We start from the raw sequence: 22,698 nt of genomic DNA on the forward strand, positions 1-22,698 counted from the left end.
CCCAACAATACCATTCTGTACAGCAGAGCCAAGCCACAGGTTTCTTTTTGAATGTTTCAGGGGTGGGCATTGTGGGCGGGGAGGGGCCAGAATTGAATGGGTATTTGATTGTCTATTTTAAATGTTTAAATGTCTTCTCTCTTTATGTTTCTTATGTACAGCGCCTTGAGCTGGCGCATGCCATGAAATGCGCTTTATAAATAAAGATTATTATTATTATTATTATTATTGCAAAATTATGATTTAATGGAAACAGTGTCATTTAAAAACTGTATTTTTCTAAATTCCTAGAATTATGATAAAAATTTTAGGCAAATGTGTAATGGAAACGCAGCTAGTGATTCTTTTTCTTCCTCCACCTGGTGGGTCACTCCTTCCTTCCTCTCTTTCTTCACTCTTCTCTCTTTCACCCACTGCTGTAGTTTACTCCCAAATAGAAGAAGTCAGGAGGACTGGTGGAAGGTGTCTGTCCTGATGCCTCATCCATGAGGTCAAATCAACAGTAGCAGCAGTGGACTTCCACTAAGCTTCTCCTGATGCTGGATACTCACAATCCTGAACACAAGGGATCATATTAGACAGCAGAAAAAAGAAGATACAAACCCTTTATATAACATGCATATTTAACATGTATGAAACATGTTATATTCTTAAATAGACAGGGGCAATAAATGACAAAATAGCAATATGGGGGGTGTTTGTTTGTTTTGATTTTTAGTACTTTTAAAGGGTAATCAAGAAGTGCAGTTGGTTGCGTAATCTTGGGAGTCTATCTACGGAGCTGTGTGAAGTACTTCCGGTTTCTAGATAGCCTAGCGGTTAAACTCCCGCTCCAACAATCAATAGGTTACCGGTTCAAATCCAACTCGTGCTTATTTGTTTGCTTCTTTTTTTTTTAATCCCAAAACTGTTCAATTCAGCTAAATATTTTTTTTTAAAAATAGACTGGGGCAATAAATGACAAAATAGCAATATGGGGGTGTTTGTTTTGATTTTTTGTACTTTTAAGGGTAATCAAATAGTGCAGTTGGTTGCGTAATTCATGGAGTGTATCTACGGAGCCGTGTGACGCACTTCCGGTTCCTAGATGGCCTAGCGGTTAAACTCCCGCGCTAACAATCAAGACGTTACCGGTTCGAATCCAACTCTGTGCTTATTGGTTTGCTTCTTTTTTTTTTTTTTTTTTTTAATCCCAAAACTGTTCAATTCAGGCAAATATGTATATTTTTTTAAATAGACAGGGGCAATAAATGATAAAATAGCAATATGGGGGTGTTTGTTTTGATTTTTAGTACTTTTAAAGGGTAATCAAATAGTGCAGTTGGAGGCTTAATCCATGGCTGAATCAACATATTAAAAAGTATTAACTTCAAGTATATATTTAAAGATATTTCTTAATGTTTCTTTCTCACTTTTTAACTGTAATACAAGAGAAATGCAAAGCAGTGCTTCATGATCTGCCACTGATTATTCATTTTTTTCCTATTTTTATTCAGTCCTCATAATCAAGGGTGAGTTGTGGCTGCAAAGGTTTTAAAAGGAAAAATAAGCTCCACAGGATGTCTGTCTAACCACACCTGTTGCCATAACTGATGTCCTCACACTCTTGGAGGACTGCTTTGTGCCAAATCCATAGACTGTAAAAATAATGGACTGAGCGAGCACTGAGGTCCCCCATTGGAAATGCATTACTTCCTCTCCTCGCGAAAGTAGGCCGCCGCTTTCACCTTCAATTTCCTGAAACGGATACCGCCATTTGCAAACAATCTTCAGCGATTGGTCTGAGTCATAGCTGAGTCATGGAATCTACAGGAAGTGCAGTGGAGTGAGTTTATTGCAACCGTCTGCCTCTTTCCACGCCTCGACCACGAGACCGCGGATGTAAACAGCTTCCACTTTAATAACGGCGGCTCAGGAGAATTGTACAAGTCATTGTTGAAGCCTTTGAGGGAGAACCATCCCAACATTTGATTCTGTCAGCGGTCCTTTGGGATTTACTTACATTTATTCCTTTTTGTCGGGATAAAAGGAGCATCTGGGTGACGCCGCTAAACCCCCTCGCGCGCTGTCTCTTCACATGCGGCCAGGTTACAGTCTGATCAGATGCACGTGAGAAGCGCGTTCAGCGGTATTTAAAATAAATAACCATCCCAACAGGTGAACAGCTGGATCTTTTTTCTGTTTGAAAATACGACCAGGTCCTTTCAAGTTTGTTTCGCGCTCCTCAGGCGGCTGTGTCTAATTCAGGCTGAAGATGGAAAAGTGCGACGAAGATGAAACTTGACAAAAATTTTCTAATTAGGTTGATTGGTCTGATATTTATATCACTGGAAAGGGCTGAAAGAGACCATTCCAACGGTATAAAGATCATTAAGATAGCTCAAAGAATAAGAAAGCTATGGCACGTTAGGTGATCAAAAGTAGGGTACAATTTTATTCCTAAATAAACAGCTAAACAGTGACATTTTTGTGACCAGAAACAAAGATTAGAGTCTTTAAATTGTCGTAACTTTCTCTTTATTTGTTCAATCCACGAAAGGAGGGTATCGTTGGAAAGCTAATCAAGCGAACTACAAGAATTAAGTCACAAATTTAGTATTAAATCAATATTAATGTCATTATATCAAATAATCATACAGAAATCTGCTCCTGTATGCCTGTACACATCGCTTGCAGCCAATCAGCTTGCTAGATTCCGTCACGTGACCTCCCGTTCCAGCATTCAATTCTTCGACACGGAGGCTTGGGGATGAAAAAACAGTATCTGCTAATTGTTTTTTTCTCATGAAAATTACAGTAGATGTAGAATAAATCAACAGTAATCGACTAGTGGAAAAATTAGACGACAACTAACTCTTTTTTTAAAGCTGACGAGTGGTTTTGTGAACTGCAATTTTCGGCTGGAAAATTTCCTAGCTTGTACTGCACGGATTAAAAAAATTCCAAAAGCAGGTTAAAGAAAAAATTCTGGACTATAATATAAGTAGATGTGCTCGCATGTATACTCTCCATCGATTTAGTTACGCTCGTTCTAAGAAGGAGAGTACGCTGCAGCCTCGCGCGCAGGCTGAACAGCAGGTCTGGCAGAAAGTTCCGGCGCCGAAGCTGCACTTACGCGCGTGCCTACTTTGGTTGGTGATTTTATGGGCATATGTGCAACTTATAATTTATAAGCTACAACCAAAACATTGAAAACAAAGAAAGAAGAACGTTAAACAAAGAAGAAAGTCCAAAGCACATAAGCTCAGACGTGAAATCTATTTCTACAGAGTAAATCCTCATCTAAAAATGTCGACAGCATGCTCCTCTTGTTGTTTTAAACTGCTGCATCGGTACATTCCATTGAGGAAAACAACAGTAGGACAGTGATTGGAACATTGTTGAATTGTAAAGTAGGTATTAAAAGGTCTTCACGGACCCATTGATGAAGTCTACTCCCATTGGCTACCCGTCATCTGTCACTCAAACCCCCCAGACGTTCGACGTCAGACCCACAAAGGCTTATTGAGCCATCTGATTGGTCAATTTATAACTCTAATAACTTGTGATAATGGAAAAAAATCTTTAAAAAAAATAGGATTAGAAAAAAGAAGTTAATCAGAAAGCAGCAGAGGAAGAATGATTATTCTGACATATAAAATGACTGAGAAATAACTGTCTGTTTCTCAATGTAAGTCAATGGGACTTTGGTCTTTTTGCAACCCAGTGGTACTTCCTATATGGAACACGGAAGTAGGGGGGCTTGCTCTGTCCAGTTCTTCTTATATAAAGTCTATGATTAAGCCCCCAACTGACCCATCGACATTTTAAGTCTCGAAATTAAAAACACATATTTTTTTAAGATAGAAAATATTTTTGGGAGGACAGAATGTTGCTGTTTAAAAAGCAAGGGTTAAAAAAAAATCAGAATACAAATTCAGAGGTTAAAAAATTTCAGAAAAAAGTTCAGAGGTTTAAAAAATCCAGAATACAAATTCAGAGGTAAAAAAAAATATCAGAAAAAAAAATCAGAGGTTTAAAAAATTCAGAACAAAAATTCAGAAGTTAAAAAAAAATCCGAAAAAATATTCTGAGGTTTAAAAAAAAATTCAGAATAAAAATTCAAAGGTTAAAAAAATCAGAAAAAAATCAGAGGTTTAAAAAATTCAGAATAAAAATTCAGGGGAAAAAATTTTCAGTCTGATGGAAGTAAAAAACTTCCATACTTCAGTGATTTCAGCTATCAACTTCACCGTTTTCACCCATCAGCTTCAGCGTTTTTAGCTATCAATTTCAGCATCTTCAGCTATCAGAACTAGCATCTTCAGCTGGCCAAATTCAGCCGACATCATTCCCACTAGAATTATCGCAGGTAATGGTTAATATCTAGCTCATAATTATGTTAAAAAGTTACAGTTTTAAGGTTTTCAATTTAGTTTCAGAGAGTTCAATAAATGCTTATCCTGCTCGGCCCGCGACCTCAGGTGTGGCCCCTGTGCGATTTGAGCTTGACACCTCAGCACTAAACTCTCAGCACAGCCAGAAGTTCCCCCCTTTTTGTTAGAGTTTGGCAGATTTTTTCTGACCAAGTCTTGTGAGGAACGCTTGTGTGTAATGCTAACTCTCGCCAGTAGATGGCGATATAAAAACAGCGCATCGCAATCAGGTCCCATGACTCAAAAGAAAGTGGGAGGTGAAGATTCACCCACTCCCGGACTCTTCATATTCCGGCCGCAGGAGCGCATGGATCGGTCTCACTCACTCCTGCCGACTCTAGTTATCTTGGATGCAGCACAGTCTGATACGGGAGGCTAGAAGTGGCGGATCCTTCACTCCGAACCCCGCGCACAGTCAGCAGCAGCGGCAAGTTCACGCGCGACGGCTTCAGTCGGGCGGTCCGAGCGGTGCAGCGACGGTAGCTGTTGATTCACGTCCCGCTGGGAGATGGAGCGGTGGAAAGGCAGAGTGGCCCTTGTGACCGGAGCCTCGGTGGGAATTGGAGCGGCTGTTGCCCGAGCGCTGGTCCAGCAGGGGATGAAGGTTGTCGGCTGTGCCAGGAATGTGGACAAAATAGAGGTAGGATTTTTTTGGTGGCGGCGGTGCTGGTGATAAATGTCCCGGCGTGCCAAAACGTAAATATATTCTTAAATAAGTGCTATACACAGTGGAAGCTAGCAAAGCAAAACTAGCTAACTAACGGTTACTGCAAGCTAACATTAGCTTTCCAATTCAAGCTAAAGCTGTTTAGCCCAAACATAAAGAGGAGTTATTACACTATTATCCACTCCTTAGATAAGCTGCTGCTATATGAATTCGGTTTAATTAATAAGTCAAACATGCGGAAGTGACACAAGTTACAAAAAAATAATGTTTACATTTTTAATATTGTTGGGTAAAACTCACAATTGCTTTTAAGCTATCACCAGAAATCATTACCCTATTACAATGTTAAACTTAAAAAAAATAAAATAAAATAACGACGCTTTAATATTAATATGTTCCTCCTCGGACAGGTAATAAATCACATTTCTTGTCAACAGTGCCATAAATGACACTACCTTTTGGTACTATAGGAGTTAGAGGAGGAGGTCAGACTGGTCAGAAATGATTGTTTATGCTAAATGCTATATATACATATATATATATATATATATATATATATTTGTATATTATCAGGAAGCCTCCCTCTAAGCATAAACCATAAGGTACCACGCCTTCTTTATCTCTTCAGCCAATTATTAAACTTCACTTGTGTGACCCCACAGATTCCAGAGATGTGTTGGTGTCTTTCTGCCAATATTTCCGCATGTTTTTGTCAGCTAAAGTTACACAATTGTAGTATTATATAAGCCTATAAACATCACTTTAGTAAATTTGTGCATTTAGGTCAGGGGTCTGCAACCTGAGGCTCATTGACAAATCAGTAAATTATAGGTTTGCTTGTTAAATTTTGTCATTTATTTTATTTTATTTTAAACTGAGGTGATCTTACATTAAATTTAACTGTCTTTTTTTTATACCAAAGTTATGTTATGTGTAGTTGATTTTTAGAAGCCAATTTGTTAAAAACCTACTCCAATCATCTTCTTGTTTATTGTAAATGCGTTTCCATTGGTCTTTTAATTAGGATTATGCCGTTTAAAGTAGGGATGTCAAAGATATTACATACATATAGGAAAATCGATCGGGCAGTGGAAGTAAGTGGAACTGCAGTATTGTTTGAAAACCACAGATATGAAAGAGATTATGTTGGTTTAAAGGTATAAACTCGATCAAGAAGGAAATAATCAATATCTGGCAATCTGCAGTTTCTCTTTCTGTTTTTTTTTTTTTTTTTTTTACAGTCTTTGCCTTTTTATGCACATGTGATGTGATGCAAACAAAAAGACGTACAATCATGAGGTTGCTTCTTCCAAATCAGTACCTGAATACATTTCTCTGTCAAATACCATACATTATTTATTTATTTATTGCTTTAAATGCCATATGAATAAGAAGAATCTAGATTTGAGCAGTTATGCTGAAAGATTTGAACTGTATCGTATCGCCAAAAATATAGTTAAATCCTTTATGTATTGATTCGTAGACCATGTATTGAGATGCTGATTGAATTGTGTGAGATGGAAAGATACACACACCTACTTCTAAGACAAAAATAAAAAACCTGACATTTTCTAGGATGTTGTTTCTGCAGAACAGCAGGAGTTCATTAGAAACTCGACTCTGAGTTGAGGGTGCGACTGTTGACGTAGATCAATGCAGCCCCCTTCCTCTTCTCTTTGCTGAAAGGTCCCTCCCAGCATGTTTTAACATCCCAAATATGCTCTTTTTCAAACTGCATATTTTTGTCTGCACCTGATTCACATTGGTTTGAATAAAAAATATGCAGAAATGCTATTTAAGTGCAAATTTACATTTTTCTTAATATATGTCCTCCATCGACACAAAAATACTATAAGAACATGTTTAAAACATTTTTTATTAGAGTGGGTCTTTAAAGTACAATTGCAAACATTCTGCTGTAACAGGAGAATCTTATTTGACACATAATGTTTTTTATTTATTTATTTATACTTTTTACCTGTAATTCTTTCTAATATTTTAGCTGTTTTTATTGTTCTTTGAACTTTTAATGTACTGCACCTTGTTTGACTGAGGTGATTTTAAGGCACTGTATAAATGAATTAAATTCAAACTCAAATTGGTGATGGTTAGCTAACGATGTAGTAACTGCTGCCCTGGGGCAGATGGATAGGGGCGTCACTCCCAGGTTGCTCAACCACCTGAGCCACTGCCACCCCAAAGAAAAGGTATTTTTCTAAACATTGAAGTGGGACTTTGCAGCTTGACTTGACTTTTTTAGCATTAAAAGATGCAAAGCCAGGATTTAGGTACTATATACCCTATGAGAGGCATTCCCAAGATCTGAAGTTTGATTTTCTTTTAGTTTCAAGAGCGACTGGTTTAAGGTATGGGATTAACCATGCGTTTTGCACCAGTATTTTTTGTCATGGAGCTGTCACCGGAGTGATAGGAGGTGCATCTAACATCAGTTATCAGTCAATCAAACCGTTCTTTTACTTGACCTGACATAAAACTCTTAAATTCTTTTTCTGTCCTTTGCATTTCGTTCAAGAGTTTCAAAGCTCTTTGTCCTTTATCAGACTACTCATTTCGGAGGAATCCAAACAAAAGAGAAGAAGCAGAGATTCTTGCGTGATTATACTGAATATCGTGCAGTGTCTTGTTAGGTTCATTATCTTGGTAACCCACCAAGTGCTGCTCGTCAGAGCTACATCATATTCCCTTCACCTGGACGCACACACCATAACAGCGTACAGTGAGTGTGAATTGCACAATAGATAACCTCCCTCCATTCAACTGCCCGTCACATGACTCCTTCTGTCAATAGTTAACTGCAGCACCTTGTGTCAGCCCATCTGTGACTTCTCTAAAACCTGAAACATGTAATAACATTCATGAAATAGTTCTTTTCTCAACAGACATGAGGCAGCTTGAATGTGACTCCAGCTTTAGCGCACCAGAGAGAAATGTCAGACTCTAATGTGTGAAAAGTTTAATTTTCTGCAGGAAAACCTCAGTGAATGCAGGGACAAAGCCACTACTGTGCTCCCTTTTCTTTGTAAACTAGATTTTTGGTGTACCAGTGGTGAACTAACTAGACATGCTGGTTCTAGTATCTTCACTTTGCATATTGTTTTTCTGAAGATACTTCAGGATGCAATAATTCACTGAATTCTACCTTAATAGAGCAAAACATTGCCGAACAGTAAGAAATATGTTCAGACTCCCCAGCTCTCTGTGTACACAGAATTGTGCCAAAGTGGTGCTTTGGAGGGTTCTGGCAGCAGCGTTGTTTTGTTGTCAGTGAGAATACAGAGTAGGCTGTGGTGGAGCGAGGAGTTGGAGGGAGATGAGTGGTCACCAAGGGCTCTGAGCAGGAATGAATAACAGCCAATGGGGCCAAGCAGCAGAAACGGCTTCTCTTTATAAGCCGCAGCGAAGCCTTTTAGTGTTGGTTTTGAAGAGTTTTTTTTATGTCTTTTCATCTCGCCTGGATATAAAGCACCAGGGTTAAATGTTGTTTCTGGTGTAGCGTCTGTTGTAGTTGTGTTGATAAATGTAAAATTGTCATTTTTACTACATGCTGTGTCAGAATTGCTGCGCTGATGCCTACATCTATTAGATTAGAGATACCAGAAGTTTTATTTCTCTGTTTTTGTATTATCTGCAGGTCAAGGGCAGCATAGAGTAGATTACAGGCTGCTGTCACTCTGAGATGAGAGGCAGAGATGCCACTTTTTCAAAACAAAAAAGTTTGATTAAAGGTCAAGTTTTTTTATTCTGTGTAAAGCAGAGCTACACATCTGTACAGGACAATCAACACAGAGGACATTGATTGACAGCCAATCAGGACGCAGGACACAACGCAGAGTTAAAAAAATAAATAAAAGCACGCAAAATTGTACTGAAAAAAAATCTACAGAACAGCAAGACTGCAAAAGGGGATCACTGTATTTCTTTACTCAAATCGTTGGGAATAAAGATCAGACAAAAAAAATTGAAAAAGTTTGTACTTGTGATGTAGAACGTCCAACAACTTTTTTGTTTGATTCGCCTGAGCTGGCATTTGGCTCATAGCTCCAATATTGGTCGCCATTTTTGTAGGACTGGTAATGTTGGGTTGTGAGGAGCTGTAAACTAGCAGGAAAGCATGTAAACATAGAGCTCTCAGCAACGGGGAGGGAAGGGGGGGCAGGAGTTACTCAGCACCAATTGTTTCTCCCTCAACCCAGAGGGGAATTTCTGATGAACTATTGCCGCTCTGCAGAAACTATGTCCCAGAAAACAACATAAAAAAATATATGAAAACAGCATAATCCTAATTTAAAAACCACTGAGAATGCTTTTACAAAAGATCAAAAGATGATAGGAGTGGGTTTTTAAGGGGCCCTCAAACAGGGCAGAATGAACAAAGGGCTTCTTTGTAGTTTTTTTAGAGATAAGTGACAACATTTTGAGTAATACACATTTAAAGGGTTGGAACTCAAAGCTTTATGGTAGAAGAACGTTTCCTTAGCAGCACATAAGGAAGGTATTATTATGTGCCAAGCTTTTTTCACACCCAAGATAAAAAACAATCTGAGATAAGAATAGTGAGAATGTAAAGAGTGTAAGTGGCATGATGATCAACAGCTCTGGCTCCACTTTTGGGTGTTGGAAGGTTTGAACATATTAGATAATTCTCTGTCTAATGTCTTGCAATTTTAAGACTTACTCTTTGTGCTTACCTATTGACTTAATTCCAGTGGACTCACACCAAACAGAATTCTTCTGACTGTCCGCCAGCCCCGCAGCTTTGAACCCAACTGCAGACTTTTTTTGTCTCTCAGCTCGCCTAAGCATCTTCTTCTCATGCAAGTTAATCTTGAATCAAGACTGTTGGCGGGTGAGCCAGAAGATTCATTTCAGACCTTGGCTGACCTGTCTGGGGTTGACATAAAAGGGGCTCAGTCATGCTTGAAGATGTGAGGTGGCACAGTAAGATGCAGCTCCAGCTTTGCAGACAGAGAGAGCCTGTCCCGTCACCTTTTGAGCGCTCTGTCTGGACAGAGTGAACAGATCTCGCCTCTGACAGGGTTTGTCGGTTGGGTCAGTTAGGTTTGCGTCCTTTGTCTTCTTTTTTTTTTCAATTTACACACATTTCTAGATACTACTATTAATATTTGGAAACTCCCGTAGCTGCTTAGGGAAAGTCCACTGTCACAAATTTAGCTCCTTCTTTTGTATTTTCAGTGTAAATTTCCTTTTGAGCTCCTCATATTACCTCATACCCTCTTCACGTTACCCATGCATAAAGCTTTTCCACTGATTACACATTTTCCACTGCAGCCACGCACAATGACAACAACATATTCCCAACCTATAGTTCAGCGTGCTTCCATGGATCCAGTCCCGGGGGAGGCTGCTTTTGCACCAACATGACTTCTAAAAGACCGGATTCTGTGCAGAGGCTTATTCTTTAAATAATCTCACGCAGCAGTCAAAGACAGGATTGCTCTGGACAGCTCAGTGACCCTCGTGAACCATTCCACCTGCACCACTGCGGCGCTGTCTGCCTCGTTCGCCTCATATTTCAGATTTAATCTGGACCCACACCGACAATCCCCGTGCAGGCCTCCCAGGAGTTATGGTGGCACACTTCCGGCACCGAGTGCTCTGTGTCAGGCTCAGTGATGTGTGAGGTCAAAAAGCCGTCTGGATGCTCTGTGACAGCAGGTCTGCACTTGTGATCAGATGGACTGGTGTGATAGAAAAGCCATAAAGATAGGACTGACTGTTATGGAGACTTTTTCAGATAAAACACGAGTTTATCCAGTTTTGTAAGACAAGAACAAAGTCATATTGGTCCATTAGACTCGGTTACCTTTTTACAATGTTTCAGATATAAACAGAAGAGCTGGAAATACTTATTTTTTAAAAAGTGTGCACATCGGATTTGACTGTATAAACTGAGCTGTCTGTGTAGTATTCTAGTCCTGGGGAGAAGCTTTGAGCTTAAACTTTATGTTTAGGTTTTTTTTAATTAGAGAAAGAATGTGCTCTGACTTGTCCCTGTTATCATTTTGATCTTCAAAAAGTTAGATCCAAGCAGACAGGTTCCTCCAGTGTTACACAACGCAGACTCGGTCTGTGCCATCTTCACGGCGAAGTTTCACAAATATAAACATTTATTATTGAGAAGCCCAGCTCGCCGCGTCATTTCCTGGAACTTCCCTGTCGGCGAGCGAGAATAGCTGTCAGCACGTGTTGTAATCTTATCTCTCTTAGGTGATTGGACCGTTTTAAAGAAGAACCATAAAACCGCCTCGTTCAACCTTTAAACCTTTTAGATGGAGTCTCTCTGGCTGAACAAAAGATCATTACAGAACCAGCTACACAGCATGCAGGCACCTTTGACCTCTCTTTGTGTGTCACTTTCAGGTTGAGTTTAAGTGATAATAGTGATGAAAAGGACTCAGAGGGAATGATAAACTACACATTTCTGCTTCTTTGCTCTTGTGGAGGATGGAAACAAAATTGTTTTAATTATCTGGAGGTTTTATTGAGTTCTTTTTTTTTTGTTTCTGTTTCGCAGCCTTCCTCTTTCACGTACACTTTGTTATCACCAAAGTCTGAGTAATGAAGATGAAAATGTGTTATGACAGGCACTCGTGTTGTGTGTATTTCAGCCCAGGTGCTTAAGAAATTGGACAAATATAATTAAAGGAGAGATTACCAATCAGATTTTTCTTTATCTTATGCTTGTTTTTTTCTTGTTGTTTTCTGAGTCTAAAAAGGTCCAGAAACCCATTCCATCTCTTTATAAAAACAAACTATTTCCCTTAAAGTCCCAATCTGATCATCTTTTGATCTGTTGTCAAAGTTTTCCCCACGGGTCTTTTACTTATGATTATGCTGTATTTTTTTTTTTTTTTTTAAAACAGTGTTGTTTACTGGAAAATCGTTTTTGTTGTGGGCGGGACGGTTACCTCACCCACATTTCCCATCACCCATCTGTTTACATGCTCTACCACTCTCTTACAGCCTCTCACACCTCCAACCTAACATTACCAGTGCTTTAAAAATGGCAAGCAATATTGGAGCTATCCAGCTCAGATGAGGAAAACAAAGACGTTCATGGATCTATTTGTCTACAAGCAAATGCATCAGAATGGAGCGGAGCAATCAGCTTTTACTCGCCCAGTGTATGTTCTAGATAACTTTTTTAAGATGCATTTTCTCATCTGTGCTGACTCACAAACATTTGAATAAAGACATACTCAGAATATTTCTTTTGCAAAAAGTGCCACACAAACATGTTAAAAGCACAATTTTCCTCAGTGAGTCTTTAATGCTTTGTCATCTCTTCTATTGACTCCCTGGTCAGTCCTAGTTCGCTGGTTTATCTAATGTGAGAAGGTAAATTATTGATAAGCACAGCCTGGGATAATAATGTTTGGTCTTTGAACTAATCTCCAGCTGCAGGATTTTCCACCCGTGAACAGAATTATCTGTGCACTTTGTTGTGGCCTTTGATTTTTCCTGACCATCCAGTTCTGTAAATTGTAGACTTGAAGCGCTCCTGTAATAAAAAAACTTTTTATTTTCTGTTGTAGTTCGCTGCTTTTTTTTCCAAGTTTGGTTGCTAAAGCCACCTCTGTGGGTGTGTCAAGCATGAGGCCCAGCAGTGATCAGAGCAGAGCAGCCATTGCCAGAACACACCCACATGCACAAACACAGAGGGATTCACAGCCGGACACTTCCTGTAGTTTGGACCAAAATCACAGCCTTTTTTTGCTCTGCTGCTCCCTTGTCAACCTCAGTATCTCTGTTTATTCTTCTCTGACCAAAGAGAAGAAAAACTCCTCTGGTTCTCTCTTCATGCTAACACCCATTTTTCTGTAAAAAAAAACAAATCCTTTCAGCAAACTGCTAACTGACTCTCTCTTGCTTCACAGCAAGGGTTCAGGCTGGAATAAAAGCTTCAGTCTAATTGAAATTCCACTATTTAACTTTTAGGAAAGTTAAAGCAGTTGAACTGATCAGCAATCAGACATCAACCACAGATACTGGCACATGGATCAAATGTCATGCTGAAGTATTTCTCTGAACTTTTTACAGTTTTGTTGGGAGAACGCTTTCACATTCAATAAACTGAAATAAATAGTTTAGAGAAGATAGGCTGGTTTGGTGAGAAATACTTCCTCCTTTAATACAACCTAATACACATTGATTAAAATAAAACAAGAAACATTCAACTGGGTGAACATCTACCAACTGTTTCATATAAGTACTTTTAGGTTTGTGACTCAATTAGCTCAAAAATAATGTCTAGGGTCTCAAGAAATGAGCAAAACCTCTGACAAGGTTTATAAAAACAAGAATTCTTTAAAGAAGAATTTTTATTTGCTTTAGATTGTCAAAAGTTTTTCAGATACTATCAACTCAGAGAATGTGATGAAATCTCTGTAGGCAAGGAAAGCAGCCGGAACACTGTCATATGGGAAGGCTAAACTTTAACCGTTTAAAGCTACGTTCACACCGGGCACGTGAAGCGTGTACAAGAACACACTGGACTGTCTCTACCCAATACTAGCGCATGTACTACAGTGATGTGCAGTCAAAGTATAGCTTAAAACAGTACAAAAATGAAATAAAATGAATATACTTAAAAAAAAATCAAACGTTATCTTTTTAGACATATCTCTTCTAGTACTGAGCGATATGACGATACGTATCAAGTGGGCGATAAAAAAGTGTCTATCGTGACATGTCTCTTTAATTGTTTTTATTTGTTTATTTTTATTGCTAAACTTTTGTACAAAAATGTGTTTTCATACTAAAAAGCTGTTGTGCACTTTAAAAATGTTTCTTATTTGTAGCTATTCAGTTACATGTTACTTGAAAAAATAAAGTCAGAGAAATAATTTTTTTCAGAGAATAAATGAAAATATACTTTATTGTGGTATATCGTGAAAAATATGGTTATTGTGATATAAAATAATCTATATCATGATACACAACCCAGCACCAACCTATTCTATGATTGCTTTTTCTTTGGAGTTTGTCAATGTTTCTTTGATAAAGTAGTGAATTCACAAACTACTGTTCTAATACATGTGAGAGTGGCAGGTAAGGTATCGGCAGGTTGAGCCTCACCTGTGCCACACAAACCAGCTTGAGCTGCAGCTGATGCATGCTCTTTACTTTACTGCCACTTTGTGATTTCTTTTTTCTGTTGTATCCGGTTAAAATACGCTTTACAAAATACACTAGGTGAGGCACGCAGTACGCCTGTCTTAAGACAGAAGGCGCAAATCAGCTCAAATCTGCTTTCTTCGCTTCAGAATCAGTTGGAGTTATGTTAATTGCGTTAACGGATGAAGGGTTATGGTTGAAAGAAGGTCAACACTGGAGCTAAAGCGTCAACGTAAAATAATCCAGAGGGAAGCCATTATTAGCATGGTCTGGTAGTGTGGTTTTGTGGCGATGCCATGATGTCTTTTAGGCTGTAACTCTGGAAAGACTGAAAAATTAAATTTTGTATTCAAAATTTCAATGGGATTAAAATGAATCACCTCTAAGGGTTTGAGTGAATGGAGAGTGTAATTGTTTTCTATAAACTGAAAGCACTTCACTTGTACTTGTGTATGTAAATACACATGTCGTTGTTTTACACTTGTGTGTCATATCACTGAGCCTTGATTCCTCTCACGTGGTTTTATCTGCCTCCTTAACATGTGACACCTTGCTTTTATGTGTTGGACTTTTCACAGCCTTTGCCTGGGGCCCTCACTGATAAGGCTGACTCCACCCTTTATTCTGTTTAGGCCTGTGCATTCACAACCAGAACACCCTTTTACGGTTACAATCAGCTTCCAGATATGTGCCACTCCTTCAGTAACCAGAATCTTCCTTCTCTCCTTTCTTCAGTTACAGAAGAAGTTCTTTGAACTTCATTACAAAGAATCATCTTCTATTTATAGTTCTAGATCTTTACCTGACTTCTTCTTCATAGTATTCACATTCTGATTACTATGAATGGATATTCTCTTTTTGGCCATTCAGTTAAATGTTAGTTTGTCACTTTGAAATATCATCCTCTAGATTCGGTTTATATTCAATACATGACTGTAGCTTTAAAAATACTTAAAGTTTATTAAAAGTGAAAAAAAAAACAATCGCTGTACTTTTTGAAAGCTGACCTGTTTTTAGAGTAGTTTCACAATGATGTTTGTACCTGTTGTAAGAGGCCTGGAGCTAAAAGGGTTTGTCTACATGTTCCTGTTTGATGGCACAGATGCTCTCATCAGCAGAATGTCATGTCCTTCGTCTCTGCGGGTTGCTGGTCCTACCTAGCGCTCACACCGCCCCCCGCCTGACAGTGCGAGCCATCAGGTGACAGAGACCGCTATGCGGATCAGTGCTGCGGCTCACCAGGGCAGCCAGCTGTCGAGGTCGGACTCTATCCTTCCCTGTCTGTTGCAGCATCAGCACCATTGATGCTGCAGCCTGACTCCTGCAGGGTTTTTTAGCGTTAGTGGTCTGGTTTCTGCTGCAGTGGCAGCGATAGGTTACCTCCAGGTCTCAGCTGATGTGACGTGGATTTTATAACTACATGTTCTGTGTTTTCGAATTCGTGGAAAGGGTGGGACGTTTAATAATGGTGAAGGAAAGTTAATCATTTCTAGCTTCTGTGCTGCTTTGTTTGAAGTCTTTAGATTAACACTAGACCACTTCAACAGTACAAACTGATTTCCGTATTTTTCGTACTGTAAATCGTTTTGGAGAAGAAGGCGTAGCAGCAAAAAAAAAAAAAAAAACGTTTAAAGCAAAAAAAAATCATTGGGAGAAATATATATAACAAAATATGGGACTGAATCATAATAAACAGAATAGATCACAATAATAGACTGAATATATGCACACTTCACTACCATAACACATTGATGCTTCATAAAACATAAGAGGAATCTAGTATATTAGTGCAACATGAGAAGTTATTAAGATAACCTAGTTTAAAAACATGCAAACATGTCAACTAAACTCTTTACATCACTTCAAATCTGTGAATTATTCATTGTCTGTATTGCTTTGGAACGATTCCACCAAGCCTGACTTCTTCTGCAATGCTGTCAGTCAGAAATCCTGATACATTCCTATAGTGCCCTCTAGTGGTTGTTGCTATCTATTAAAAAAAAATCACATAAAAGTCACACCCAGGGCCAGTCCTAAGCTGCATGGCACCCTGGGCGACAGCCCCAATACAAAAAACAAAACACACAGACACACCAATACTCCTGTCCATAAAAAAAAAACAAAACAAAAACACAGTGACTGGCTGTTGCAAAAAGTATTTATTTATTTTATTTTCCCTTTTTTTACATTTTACACAAAATGAGTGGTGTGTCAAACTGTAAAAACAAACAAAAAAAAACATGAATATATATAGCCTAATCAATGCAAATTGGCACCCTCTCCAGCACATGCCGCCATAGGGAGCCGCCTAAGTCGCCTATGCCAAGGGTCGGCCCTGGTGCAAACTATGCAAAAAACTGCAACTCATACTCCAAAAATAGAGTATATTTAACATGCTTTCATTTGTGTTTCTCAGAAACTGTCAGCAGAGTGTCAGAGTGCAGGCTACAGCGGCACATTGATCCCCTACAAGTGCGACCTTTCCAACGAGGAGGAGATCCTGTCCATGTTCTCGGCGATCAAGACGCTGCACAAGGGCGTGGACGTGTGCATAAACAATGCTGGGCTGGCGCACAATGAACCCCTGCTCAGCGGGAAGACAGAGGGCTGGAGGAACATGATTGATGTGAGTCGACCAAACATGCAAATGCAGTTTGACTTTGCGGCTGCTGTGCTCAACCCCCACTGCAAGACAGGAGGCCTGTGTTTCTAAAGTTTGTATCAGTATAAAAAGAAGCATGTTTTTGAATGCTATGGATCCCCCCCGATGCTTCATTGGCTCTGAGGAGAAGCTGCAGCAGAGGCCAGCTAATGAAAGCCGGCACTATTTCTCTGGCTGAAGACATTTTGATTCATTGAGCTCTTGACTCAGACCCCTGCCAGCCTCTGTCTCCAAGGTCCAGCATTTGTAACACTGGCCCATCTGTTGTCATGGCAGCCTGCATGAATATGTCCAGCCGTGTATTTTTAGCCTGCGTTTAATCTGTATGCTGACCTTGTTTGATCACCTCCCTCTATTTTACCACGGTGGCGTTAACCTGCTGTCTGTCAGCGTCAGCTGGAGCAGCTTAGAGGCAGAAGCTGGACGGGAGCAGCGGGTTTACATGTTCTGACACCGTGGCCCAGTTAACATCAGTCAGCTGAACCCTGACTTTTACACATAAAGCTCTCAGCTTTTATTATTTACTGTTCTCCTCACTTGGATTTGGTGAACAGAACCTTTTAGAGAACAGTAAAGTATATTTTTCTCGCATCCTCCAGGTAAATGTCTTAGCCTTGTGTATCTGCACCCGTGAAGCCTACAAGTCAATGAAGGAGAGAAGCGTTGACGACGGCCACATCATTAACGTTAACAGGTAAGTCGTTCTAACATCATGTTATACGTTTTTTAAATCCATGTCATGAAACAAGAGATGTGAAAAAGATTTAGTTCCTTTTTTAATCTTCTTAAAAAATATATAACAGTAGTTTTTTTTATTTTTAAATGCAAATAAAATGTTAAATTTAAAAGTTATTCAATAATTTCAGGTTTCTGTGTACCCCAGGGGCTACACAGAGACAATCACAAAGGGGGCCAAAATCCAAAACACACAGTGGGTCGGGGGCCAAACAGGATAAACATTTATTGAATACATAGAAAAACAAAATTGTTCAAACTTTTAGACTTTGAAAATATTCCTTTTAAAGCTAAAGTTGAATAAAAAAACAAACAGAAATATTATTCCAGAATAAATCACCCTAAACCTTAAATAATGTTCAATATTTTACTCTCCATCAAATAAATTGGGATGTTACAAGATAACATTGAGATCCGACCCCCCGGGCCTTGACTTTGACACATGGTCTAGCCCCTTGAACTCTAAATTTATTTAAAGCTAAGAAAAAAATGTAATGCTTTCGCTTTCACGTAGATGCTAAATTAAGGTGATTTTGGCACCAAAGTGCTTTGATGCATCTATAGATATCAAAGGGGTTAAGCCAAATTAGGTTTAAGTCTATAACATTGCCAGTATTTTAAACCAAATTGTTATTATTTTAACAAAAATGATTCCAGAAAGACAGAAAAAAGCATGTTCCTATAGTTAGAGCTCTCATAAAGCTTCATTGTGTAGAGCAGTGTTTTCCAATCTGATCCTGGAGGTTCACTATTCTACCTGATTTCAATATGACTGATCAAACACAACGGACCTAGCTCATCATCAACCTTTAACAGTCATTAAAGCCATGATTAGGCAGGGAGGATAGCAAACATGGAGGACAGTTGTGCTTTGAGGACCAGGGTTGGTTGGGAAACGCTGGTTTAGAGTGAGTTTCTGCTAATCATCAGCTTATGAGGAGATAAGCATCAGTTTGTTGTTTTGGAGCCTCAGACAAATTCATCAGAGTTGGTCAGAAGTCTTCAAATACACAGAAAGGCCCTCTAAAAGTTTTTAAGTTTTCAACAGTAAGAATAAAATAATGGAGCTTTTATTTACTATAGTGTTCAGGTTAGATGTGTACAAATTTATTTTAATTGAGTCTAGCCTGCCATTCTAGTTTCTTATTGGCAAAACACACCTGACTCAGGTGAATCATCCGAAGATAAGGCAGGGTTTCTGAAAAAAAAGGGGGTAGGACACCAGCCCTCAAGGTCTGGAGTCAGAGAGATAACGCTTTAATGCTCAAAAAGAATAATAACAGCATCTAATAGATTAAAACAGCTAAAGGTAAGAAGTATAAATAAGGGTCATAAAAATAAAGACATGTTAAAAGCAAAACAGTAGAACACAAGAGCAGAGCAGAGTCTCATGCCGTGTCAAAAGCCTGGTTATTAAAACAGAGTTTGAGAAGTTTTTAAAAATGGACGGTGAAGAAGCCTGCTGAGTGCTCAGTGGGAGCACGTTCCACAGCTTCAGTGCACAGATATAAAATGCTCGTTCCCTTCTGAGCTTCCATTTGGACCTTGAGACCTCCAGGAGAAGATGATCAGATCTAAGGCACCAGATTGGGGTTTATCGACTGTAGGGATGTAACGGTTCAGTCAAGCCACGATTCGATTCACAGTTTTAAAGTCATAATTTCAATTTTTCCATTTTTTTTTTCTCAAATTAAAGATAGGTATTTTAAGGCCAAGTATGTTTTTGTTTTGCCCCTTACATCACACTGTCTGTTTTCCTACTAGCAGAAAGGATTCAATGCAAATAAACACTTATACATAATACTGAAATGATCTAAAATCCTTTCATACTCTGTTCATGTTGTGCTCTATGTGGCAAACCACTCTGCACCTGCGCTCGTACTCAGTGCAAACCCCCCCAGCCGCTGCGCCTGTACTTGCCCGTGCTCGCACTCAGCGCAAATGACCATTTACACATAGCTTGCAGGGAGAATAGACTGACAGCTTAAGAGAGCTAACTAAAAAAGAGCACGGTTCTGGGAAGGAGTCAGAGGTAAACAGTCGCGAAGCTATGTCGTCACCCATGACTGTTGTTACGGTAGATTGGTCAAAGTTGCTGTAAAATTTTGATGATCGATGATTTTGATGCTTGAATTCACCTTAATAGTTGAAATCGCAACATCGCAAAAGTATTGACTTATGTGAAACTTTTAAATCCAAAGGAGCTTTGAGAATTTCCCAGGACACAGCTTGAGCCCAACTGATTTTTTCATTTTCTGCACCAATGAACATGTTGACGAGTTTGAATCATTTTTTCCGATTCTCTAAGAATTGTTACATCCTTAATGGACAGAGAAGCTCAGAGAGTGTGCAATTATTGTATTTAAAGATTTAAAAACACATCAAAGAATTTGGTCTTTAATCCCTGCCGCTGAATCATAGAATAGCTGTACGTTTATGTGTTATAGGGCACGGTGCTGAAAGTGTGATGGTAGTTCATGCTTGTTTTGCTCCTTTTTTGTGTAAAGTGAATCTATTTTACTTTAAATTGGATTGTAAACTTTTGAATGTTGCTATTTATGTTTTTATTTTTGAAGCTAAAAGCATCAGACTTAAAAGTCTCATTTTTCCTGGAAAGTACAAAAAATAAAATAAAATAAACAGGTGCTTACAAAAGAAAAAGTAGGTATTTAGATAGTTTAAAGTGTGATGAAGGAAGTAAATCTAAAGGTATTAAGATTGCTGATGAACTAAAGCTGTTTTCTTGCTACTTCTTCCTCCTTCTTGCTGTCCTCACCTACTGCAGTATGGGAGGGCATCGAGTTGTGCCGAGTGCTGACGAGCATTTCTACTGTGCCACTAAATACGCTGTGACCGCTCTGACCGAAGGAATCCGACAAGAACTTCGAGAAGCAAACACTCACGTCAGAGCGACAGTAAGTGAGCTGCCTCCTCCAGAGCGCACAGTCTGCTGGTGGAACCTTTTCACTTTCTGAGCTGCAGAAAGTCCAAGAAAAAGTGAGAAGTAGAAATCTAACCAACATCTCTCCCTGCAGTGTATTTCTCCTGGAGTAGTAGAGACAGAGTTCGCCTTCCGGCATCACAACAGTGATCCAGAGAAAGCAGCTGGAGTCTACGAGAGCATGAAAGTAAGGGGCTGATTACTGTCTTTTTAGCTGCTTTTACACCCCCAGTGAAATTCTGAAATGGTTGAACCCAGCAGAGCTTTAAGTTTTACTTTGTCCTGGCTCATTTCTGTCTTCAGTACATTGTTGAGTTGATGAGAGTAAACTGTAATCACTGTAAATGTTCACCTTCAAAGTTTCATTTTAACCAATCAGAATCCAGTAGGTGGTGTTAGAGATCATCGCTCAGTGTTTATGTCAATGGTTTAAACTTAAAAAGTGGGCTCCACCACAGGAAAACTTCTATTGATCACTGGTATGGGTCTCTTTGATGTGTCTGATCGTGAGGCACACAAGTCCCAAACACAGATAAGAGCACAAGAAAAAACAAAAACCATAAGACCTTTGTTGACTTTATCATGAATTTCAATAGAAGTGTTTGCTGTTAAAGTGTGTTTTTTTGGCATAAAGGTCTGCTATAGTTCGTGCTCAGTATGAATAGAAATACTCAGTTTAAGATTGAAAAAGAGGCGTAGCCTGTGATAAGAGCATCATCGCTGCATCATTAGTTCACTTCTGTGACTGCCTCTGGAGGGGTATCAGAGACCCAACGAAGAGGCAGAACGGCACATTTCACTCAGCACAGCGAGGCGGAACAAAGACGCCTCACAGGCAGAACAAGGTGGAGGTGTGGAAGTAGCTTTTGAGAGCTGCAACAACAACAACCTTTTGTTCATTTTTCAGTGTTTAAAAGCAGAGGACATCGCGAGTGCGGTCATATTTGTCCTCAGTGCACCTTCCCACGTTCAGGTATGTTCTCCTTCACTCCCACTAGTGTGTGCGATGAGCAACTGCTTTGATTTCCTCGTTTTCCACTCTGGTCTACAGATCGGAGACGTGCAGATGAGGCCGGTAGAGCAGGTATCATAGCAGTGACTATGAAGCTGGCAGACAGCAGCCGCGGCGACTTCTTGGCGACCTCTGCTGGACGAGCGAGCTCGGAGGAAGGGAGTTCGATACACATCGACCACAGGTGGTTCTGCAGGGCCAAGTGCAGCTGAAGCCTTAAAGCGGCCGTTCAAGGAAACGATAACTCTCTAAATCACTACTGAAATACTACTGAAAGCAGCAGCCCTCTCCAGCGCTGAGCTGAGCCACTCTGACGTAGGAACAAACAGGGAGAGCTGCTGCTGTGCTGCGTCCTCCTCTGCACAGCCGTCGCCTCAGAGGGAAAAGATGTCAATGATTGCACATTATGTTTTGTTTTTGTAGGTCATACAACATATCTTTTTGAATTGTAATTAAAAGAATAATTCCTGTTTATAAGAACTGTTCCTTTTTTATGATATATTTTGGATTCTACCAACTCTTAGTTGTGGTTTCTTATTGACTAATCTTAGTCGATACCATCATACCCATTGTAACCATAACAACCCTGCCTTTTCATTCACTATAATTTCACAGAAACAGTCATACCTTCTTATTTTTGATTAGGAGTAAAGCGCAGGTTTCTCCTGTCAGCCTTTTTGCCCCATCTAATATTAGCTTTCTGCACTTTGAATTCATTTGTGAGGGGAAGGAAAACTGCAGGTGAGGAGACTAACTGCACACGTGTACCTGAAACATAACCCCTGTTTAAAATTTCTCAATTAATAAATAAATGGTTTCCCAGATGCTTCAAATCTTTGTGTTTTCTTAACCAAGCTCATAAACTGAATTTTGTGACATTAGCATTTCTTGGTCTGTTATGTTTTCTTATTGGTGGTGGCCTTTTGCATTTGACCTAATAAATGAGTCAGCAACAATAAATGAGCAGTTGTTGGATTACAGTAGCACAATGCTAAAGTTCAACCTGGAGATTTGAAACTTTATTAGCTGCACAGTCCTTCTGTTTTACTGATTTAAGCCACTGTCACCAATAGATGGTGCTGTTGGAAAAGTCAATAAATAGATCTG

The 22,698-nt window shown here is 39.3% G+C and overlaps 1 protein-coding gene across 1 annotated transcript; it reads left to right on the forward strand.

Moving 5' to 3' along the window:
* Positions 1-4,587: 4,587 nt before the first annotated feature.
* On the forward strand, positions 4,588-22,424 carry dhrs11a (dehydrogenase/reductase (SDR family) member 11a). The gene is made up of 7 exons (XM_024261701.2): positions 4,588-5,055; positions 16,658-16,867; positions 17,503-17,597; positions 20,424-20,553; positions 20,674-20,766; positions 21,487-21,552; positions 21,631-22,424. The coding sequence occupies exons 1-7, from the start codon at positions 4,924-4,926 to the stop codon at positions 21,670-21,672; spliced, it is 768 nt and encodes a 255-aa protein (XP_024117469.1). The 5' UTR covers positions 4,588-4,923; the 3' UTR covers positions 21,673-22,424.
* The last annotated feature ends 274 nt before the right edge of the window (positions 22,425-22,698 follow it).

This window comes from Oryzias melastigma, linkage group LG14 (genome assembly GCF_002922805.2).
Source record: "Oryzias melastigma strain HK-1 linkage group LG14, ASM292280v2, whole genome shotgun sequence".
Lineage (NCBI taxonomy): Eukaryota > Metazoa > Chordata > Actinopteri > Beloniformes > Adrianichthyidae > Oryzias > Oryzias melastigma.